This window comes from Pseudozyma flocculosa (genome assembly GCF_000417875.1).
Source record: "Pseudozyma flocculosa PF-1 unplaced genomic scaffold scaffold00013, whole genome shotgun sequence".
In the NCBI taxonomy this organism is placed as follows: Eukaryota; Fungi; Basidiomycota; class Ustilaginomycetes; order Ustilaginales; family Ustilaginaceae; genus Pseudozyma; species Pseudozyma flocculosa.
In genome coordinates this window covers 841,063-848,759 of record NW_006920881.1, presented here as the reverse complement: position 1 = coordinate 848,759, position 7,697 = coordinate 841,063, and the positions used below count along the sequence as shown (strand labels likewise).

Genomic DNA, 7,697 nt, shown 5'->3' with positions numbered 1-7,697 from the left:
TACCGCGGGCGGCCGAGGACGGTAGTGGGCTTGCGCGGAGAGGTCAGGGATGAGGAGGAGTGGGATATCGAGGCTGTACCAGTCCCCAGTGAGAAGAGGATATAGTACATTCGACAAGGGGGCCATCGGAGGCCTCCGTGGGAGCCTGGAGACTATATACTAGCTCCCTCGAACTCCCTCCGTGGCCGAGGGGCCGACTGCGGCAATTGCCGCTCGGCTCCGCCGCCCGCCAGCCCTTCCTCGGGGCTCGGGCGCCCGCGGGGGCATGTTGGGCAGCCGCCTAACAACAAGCAGAGGTGAGGCAGAGACCAGTCGAGTGAGATGGATGAGTGCATGGCAAGTCAGTGGGGAACCTGTGGCAAAGCAAAGTTTGGCGGCAGCGCAGAGTCAACTCACATGCATCTTGGATTGACAGCCCATTACTCGGGCATGACCCGACAAGGTTGTGTGCTGGCGGAGCGAGAGGAATGAGATGGATGCAGGGACGCAGAAAAGAGGTGGCGGGCCGCACGGCTAAAGGCTGGCCCTGGCTCGGAACTTGGGCGAGCCAGGGCCACCGCGCGACAGGTTGTCGGTTTAGTTGTCGTCTTTGCCGCAGTGCCGGAGGTCTCAGGGGTGCTCCTTGCCAGCCAAGAAGGCGTTGAGGATGCGCTCGAAGTTGAGGGTGGCCACCAGGTCATGGTTCCAGAGTTTGAGGGCCGGCTTGCTGTTGACCATGACGGCACACTTGTGGTTGGTGCAGCGCAGGAGGCCATGGACGAGGACGCAGGGGTGGCTCTATTTCTCCCAGCATAAGGGTATACCGATAGAGCCTTGGCTCAGCAGCCATTGAGGCAGTAGAGCTGGTCCCAGCAGCCTGGTTGATGAGTACTGGGCCATCAGGAATGCACTGATCTGATCAACCAGCTGGCCATGCTTCTCACAGACATGTTGACCAGCATAATTTGCCTCTTGTTTCAGCAACAGTCTTGTGGGCCACTGACAAGCTCTGCAGCAGTCTGCATGCAAAGAGGTGGCTGGTTGGTGATGTTTCCCAGCAAGGAGTGAGGCTCTTGCAATCAAGGACACCAGCTTCAACCCCACACCTTGAGACAAGGTCACTTTGTGTTGAGGATGTAGTGGTACAAAAGATCATGTTGTCATGCTTGTCAAGCCTGATGAAAGCTTGCAGGAGAACAATACCACAAGGCTCCTTTCCGCATGGTTCAGGTCCAATGTGTTCCAAGCCATTCAATCCCTGACAAGGCAGACAGAGGGCAAGAAGCAAGCAGCGTGAAGAATTTTGGCGCGAAGATGCCAGACCGACATCAAGCACCAAGCTTTTTCTGGCGGCTTGCAGCAGGCCTTTGAAGAAACGAAGTCGCTGATGCCAAAAGGCGCTTCAACAAGGCACCGATCGAGCTGCAGCATCCATTGCGAGATGGGGCCAAACCACGATGCAAGCCACTGAGCCAGACAAGAGAGAACTACGCTACGACAGCTGTGCGGACGCGGCGAGGCCCATGAGACCCTTCGAAAAGAAGGTCGAGATCGTCTCGAAGCCGTCCTTGGAAGCCTCGAGTTCGGCTTCGAAGCTGTTTGCAAGGGGGAGAGGAGCAGGACGGGACGACGACGTCAGCAAAGATGTCCACGAGATCTGCACAGAACGAAGGCGGTCACGTTGGCACTCACAGGTCCTCCCTGCCCTTGAGGGCCTCGACGTCCCTTCTCCAGTCGCGCATGGCGCCGAGCCTCTGGGCGCAGACGAGGCACTCGGTCTCGTTCTCGCCAAGACACCGCTGGTGGAACGAGTGTTTGCACATAAAGTGGACCGTGGGCAGGTCGAGGGGCCCGCCGCAGGCCGAGCAGCGGGTCATCTGGAAGACCTGTGGCCGCTCAGCGGTGGTGAGGGCATGGACTTCTGCCAGCTTCTCGGCGGTCGAGGCCTGGAGCGACGCCGTCGTCGTCTCGTTTGCCTCGATGTCGGCGCGCTCGGCGAGGATGGTGCGGGAGAGGTAGGATCGCACCAGGCCGACGCTGGCGACGCCGGTGCGCGAGAGGGACTGGACAACCTCGAGCGGCGACATGAGGCTGTGGTACTCGATGTGCTGCAGGACGGTGCGCAGGTCGTCGCCGTGTCTGGCGAGGATCTGGGGAGAGGAGACGAGGTAGCGCAGCACGATCGGGTAGAGGTGGGGCTTGGCGCTGCCGTACCGGCTGAGGGCGGCCATGACCTTGCAGCTGGCGTCCTCAGAGCCCGCACCGCCGGCCCGCTCGTCGTCCTCTCCGGCGTCCATCCAGAAGCGCAGGACGTCCTCGTACATGCCCATGCGCTCGTAGAGCAGCACGAGGCCCTCGGTAAAGTTCTCGACCGAGCAGAGCATGAGCGCGTGGCTGACATCGTACGGCAGCGTGGCGTGCTGCTCGAGCAGGTGCAGCGCCCGTTCGCGCCGCTGGTGGCGCTGGGCTCCGTCGAGGCCAAACGCATTGCCCTCGCCCGCCTTGGACGGCTTGGACGACGAGAGGTAGAGCTCGAGCAGCGTATTCCAGATGGCCTTCTGGTCCAGCTCGTCCTGGTCCTCGTAGTCGTCGTTGGCCGACATGCCCAGCTCGCGCAGCGCGAGGGTGACCTCGTCCTCGTCCTCGCCTTGGAATGACAGGTCGGCGACGACGGCGAGCGGGTCGTGCGAGGCGGCGTGGACGTCCATGTTCACGCTCTGCCCCCAGCGCGCCAGCGCCACCGTCTCGAGGAAGCGGATAAAGTGGGCCGGATGCTGGATAAAGTGGGCAAAAAAGACCCTGGGCGACGGCACGGGGTAGGCACCGTCCTCGACGGCGGCGAGCGTCCCTTCCTCGATGCCCGGCAGGACCGACTGGCGACGCGAGCGCGGGCCGTCGATGTGATAGGGCTCGACAGCAGCGGTCGAGTTGCGGTTGGAGCTGGCCTGCAGGTTCGGCGTCGAGCTGCCCGTGCCGCCGCCAGCTGCGCCAGCGCCACCGTCGCCGCCCGCCGCGATGCCCTTGGTAAAGGCGCCAACGTGGAGGTAGCTCAGGTAGGCGGCCGCCGCGCTCCTGCCGGTCGAGTCCTTTGCAGGCGTCGCCTGCTCGGCGCCAAAGGCGCTCGAGGGCCGGAAGGCCCCGGCACAGAGCTCGATGAGCAGGTCGGTCGTCTTCTCCGGCAGCTGGTCGAGCAGCAGCTTGCCGTACTGGGTCATGTTGCGGATGGCCTCTGCGGGGGTGAGGCCGCGGATGTAGGCGAGGGCGTCCTCGTGATCGTTGGCGTCCTCGATCTGGATGCGGAGGTACTCGTCGTGCTCGCCATATCGCTTCGCCAGGTAGGCGGCATGGCCAAAGTATCCGGCCTGCCTGCAGACGCGCATCGCCGTCTCGAGATCAAAGGGCAGCTCGTCGCGCTCATTGTCACCCGTCGGCCCGTCGCCGGCTGCTCCTCCTTCGGCATCCACGGTCGGCGAGCCGGGCCTGTCGCGCTGCTGGTTGGTGGGCGGCCGTTTGATGAAGCGATCCAATGAGGCGACGTCCTTGAGCTTGGTGTAGCAGTTGAGCAGCAGCGTGGTGTGATCGGAGCTGGCCATGCCGCGTGCGTGGAGCTCCTGCAGGTAGGTGGTGAGGTTGGTGATGCGCTGCGCGTCGAGGAACTTGCGGATCACAAAGCTGGGCTGGGTGTGCCCGATTGTCTTGACGTACTGGGCCATGGCGCCCTCAAAGTCGCCCTTGTTGTAGAGGTGATCGCCGTACCGCTGGAAGATGTCGGCCATGAGCGCTTCGACGCGGGCCCTTGCGTCCGGTGTGCCCGCCCGCTCGGCATGCGAGCGCGCTAGGTTGACGGCGAGCAGAAAGAGCGACTTGCGGTAGAGGATCTCGAGCTTGGCGCGGAGCGGCTTCTCGTCGAGCCTCGTCAGGCTGCCGTTGTCGCCCAGCACGGCCACCTCGCCGGATGGCCCCACCCATGTCTCGCGCACGCCGCCCTCAAACGTGCCGCTGTACGCGACAAACTTGTTGTCGAGGTCGAAGATGGTCACCTTGGCGATCTCGGCCATGCCGCGCCTCTGCAGCGGGCCCGCGCCGTTGGACATGGGCGAGCCGCGACCGGCGGACGAGGAGGGTGTAAACGAGGGAGTGCCGTGATCCCTGCCGGCCACAAAGTTGCGGACTGTCGCCGAGGCGGATGAAGACGACGGGGCAAAGGGCGGTGTGACGATGATGACCTGCGACGCCGACAGGTGGATGCTAGACTTGGGCCCTTCGTAGGCGAAGCACGCCTCTCTTCCCTCGGGCCCGATTACGTAGATGGCCTCCTCGCGCGCCACGACCATCTTGCCGGCCAGGCTGCCCGGCTGAACGACGGCCCTGCGGCTCGCGCCGCTCGGTATCACGGCGGCACAGCCGAGGGCGCAGCCGACATCGTCGAGGATGGCTGGGCTGCTGCCGGCACCCTTTCCGACCACGATGTAGCGCAGAATGCGCGATAATGTGACGATAAAGAGGTGGACCGCGGCTGGCGAGCCTTCCTGACCGGCACCGCCCGCCTCGTTGGCCGCGGCGGTGGTCGTCTTCCTGGGCCGCTGGCGCGGCAGCGGGCCGACCCCTTTGCGACCCCGAGAACCCTGGCTGGGCTGCGCTTCGGCTTGTGCTGCGGGCTGTGCGGTGGCGGACTGCTGCACCGTCGATGGTGTTTCGGAAAAGCCGAGCGCAGTGACGGGCTCGTGTGCCAAGGACTCGTTGGCTCCGGGCTGGTAGACGACCTTGAACTTGGGAAGCGCCACTGCCGCCGCGGGCCGGACAGTCGCGTTCGAGGCGAGGCCCGCTGTGGATGCGGCAGCCGACATCAGCGTCGAGTCGAGGCCGCGGATGAGAAGCACAGTCCCATCGCCAAGAGCCACCGAGAGGAACGAGAGCGAGGCGGTGTGCGCCACCGTGGCGACCGGGTGAGGGCGGCTACCGTGCTGGACCTTGCCCTCGGACAGCAGCTTGGGGATCCACTGCCTGCCGTCGTCGAGGGTGCGGCCGACTCGCATGTCCCATATCCGGAGGATGGGGAAGCGGGATCCATCCTCTTCGCCCAAGCTGACCAACCTGCCGCGCGAGTCGCAAGAGAGGTGGGTGACGCGACCGTTGACGCCTTGCGACGAAAAGGCCTGCCAGGATGCCAGCTGCACGAATGTGTCGGGATCGAGGACCTGGACCTGACCTTCGATGGTGCCGACGAGGAGCGAAGGTTGGCGGAGATGCGCCGGCGAGGCCGACTGGCTCGAGGGTCCTGGTAGGTTGCCATCTGCGAGGCCTTCGGGAAGCACGTCTGCGAGTGGTGGCGGGCGTACGGGGCAAAGGGCCGTGTCTGCGACTTGATGGGGGCTGCGAAGCGCCTGTGGTGACCGGGCAAAGTCGTCCTGGTCGCGGACCTGGCTAGGGTCGAAGAACGAGAAGGAGCGCCAGGCTGGAGCGGCCGCCGCGGCGCCAATCTCGAGGTGGTCGGCGTAGGTGCTGCGCTGCTTGCTCATGGCTGGCAGCTGAGTATTCCACTCGCCTGGCGGTTTGCTTTGCAGGTGCAGAGGTTGGGGCTGTGGATGGGTCGTCCGGAATCTTGAATGATGGTTGCGGGACCGGCCAAGCCGAGTGGCTGGACCCGTAAGCCGGCCTGCCAGGCCTGGCCTGACCTCCCGACTGCGTTTGGGCCAACGCGGTGAGAGCGAGTCTTCCTCGGATGAGTGGCTCTCGTGCGAGTCGTGGAATTGGTGTGGGCCCTGCCAGACCCGTCCTCCGGCATGCCAGAGGCTGGGGTGAGAGGGGAGCCGCTTCGATGGTCACATCACATCGCATCACCCTGCAGCGGGAGCGTGGTGCTGGGCACGAGCAGCAGAGAGGCCAGCTCCAGCCCCAGCCCGAGCCCCAGCCCCAGCCCCAGCTAACCTCCACCGCCGCCGCTGCCGCGCCCTCTGTCCATCCCCACCCGTTTGGTCCCCGTTTTCTGACTCGCCACCTCTCATCAGACCACCACCATCGTCAGTCCAACACTCAAGCTAGGTAGCAGATTGAATACGCAAGCAGATCACCCGCCATCTCGTCGCTACTCTCACAACAACGACGGGGCCCCACCACTCGCTCCACGCCGCAACTACTTGCAGCCGCACGCCCGGTCTGCAGCCCCATCCATCCGGGCCAAACCTCCTTCGATGGCCGCGCCTAAGCCATCCGACAACGCCCAGCCCGACTACATCTTTAGACCCGAAGACCCCGAACAGCTCCAGATCGAACGTCGCGCCCAGCACGACCAAGATCAGCACCAGCACCGTCAGCGACTCCGAAACGCATCCGACTCGACCTCGACCTCGACCCACACCCAGCCCGGCGGCCTCAGCCAAAGGTACCAGCAGCTCGCCATGGACCAACAGGAGCAAAAGGCGCTCGTGCGCGTACAGATCCTCACTCCGTTGAGCGTCCTTCTCCAGCTGGGCGTCATGATCATCTGCGGATCCAAGCTCATCAGCCCCAACCTCGGTGAGTGTCCGAAGGCCCCTTGCCCGCCTGCCCTCTCTCCGCGGGATTGCTGACGTGCCCCGCTCCTCTCTCATCGCGTGTACCTTCAGGCCAAGTCTCGAGGCGGCATCCCACCTACCTCACCGTCTCCGAGCCCTTTGTGCTCCTGTACTGGGCGGTGCTCTACCTTTTGCAGATAGGGTTCGCCGTCTTCTTGCTTCTCAGCCGCACCCCAGAGACAAAGGTGAGTCACAGCAGTTTTTGGCAGCGTTCAGTCAACTCGCGATCACCTGGACCTATGCTGACTCGCGCTCTGCTCTGACCCTCGGCCTTGTCCTTCAAACGGCCTGCAGAAAGCCATCGTCCACGGCGTCGGCACACGCTTGGCGCTGGCCAACTACATGATGGTCCTCTGGGCCATCTTTTGGGTGCTTGACCGACGCATCCCCTTCATCCTCGGCACCGTGTCGCTCGGCGTCATTGCGCTGCTGCTTCTCTTCAACTCGCTCGTGCTGGCCGTCAAGTACCGCCCTTCGAAGCGACACCCGCTCGACTGGCTGTTTATCCACGTGCCCATCAAGATGCTCCTCGTCATCACGCTGCAGTACGACCTGTGGCAGCAGCTCTTCATGGCTCTGCAGTGGGACGCCGGCTCGGGTCACGGTGACCAGCTGCTCCAGATGGGGCTCTGGCCTGCGTTCGGCATCATCGCCGGCATGGGCGTCTTTTCGGCGCTGTGGATCTTTTCGACGGCCGACGTCACCTGGACCGTGGCCGGCATCTACCTCAACATTGGCCTGCTGTGGTCGAAGCAGTTCCCCATTGCCCATCCCGACCACCCTCGCCCGGCTGCGCTGACGGCGGCGACGATCCTGGCCATCAGCCTGCAGGTGGTGGCCTTTATCGCCAGCGTGGCGTGGTCGCGCATCCAGGCACGCCAGGAAGGACGCATCGCGCTGCCCATGTCGCCCGAAGATGAGGCCGCCGCGGTGCGTGCCGAGACCGAGCGCCGCGCGCGAGCTTCGACGGTGGCGGACCGGCGCCACGCCGCAGCCGCTGCCCCGGTGCAGCCCGGCGATGAGGAGGCTAGGATCGAGGCACCATCCGCCGAGGCAGAGGCTGGCGGCAGTCAGCAGGGCGTCAGCGTGACCCGCAAGCTCGGGTCGTCGTCGACAACGACAAACAAGTCGCCCACCAAGAGCGGGGCTCCGGCTGCCAAGTAG

The 7,697-nt window shown here is 64.5% G+C and overlaps 2 protein-coding genes across 2 annotated transcripts; one reads left to right on the top strand and one right to left on the bottom strand.

Annotated features, from left to right (window-relative positions):
* Nucleotides 1-1,471: 1,471 nt before the first annotated feature.
* On the bottom strand, nt 1,472-5,498 carry PFL1_04273 (uncharacterized protein; the record flags this gene model as incomplete). Its single annotated transcript, XM_007881796.1, has 2 exons — nt 1,472-1,574; nt 1,672-5,498. 2 exons carry the CDS (start codon nt 5,496-5,498, stop codon nt 1,472-1,474), a joined length of 3,930 nt encoding a protein of 1,309 aa, XP_007879987.1.
* Nucleotides 5,499-6,170: 672 nt separating this feature from the next.
* On the top strand, nt 6,171-7,697 carry PFL1_04272 (uncharacterized protein; the record flags this gene model as incomplete). Its single annotated transcript, XM_007881795.1, has 3 exons — nt 6,171-6,495; nt 6,585-6,718; nt 6,828-7,697. 3 exons carry the CDS (start codon nt 6,171-6,173, stop codon nt 7,695-7,697), a joined length of 1,329 nt encoding a protein of 442 aa, XP_007879986.1.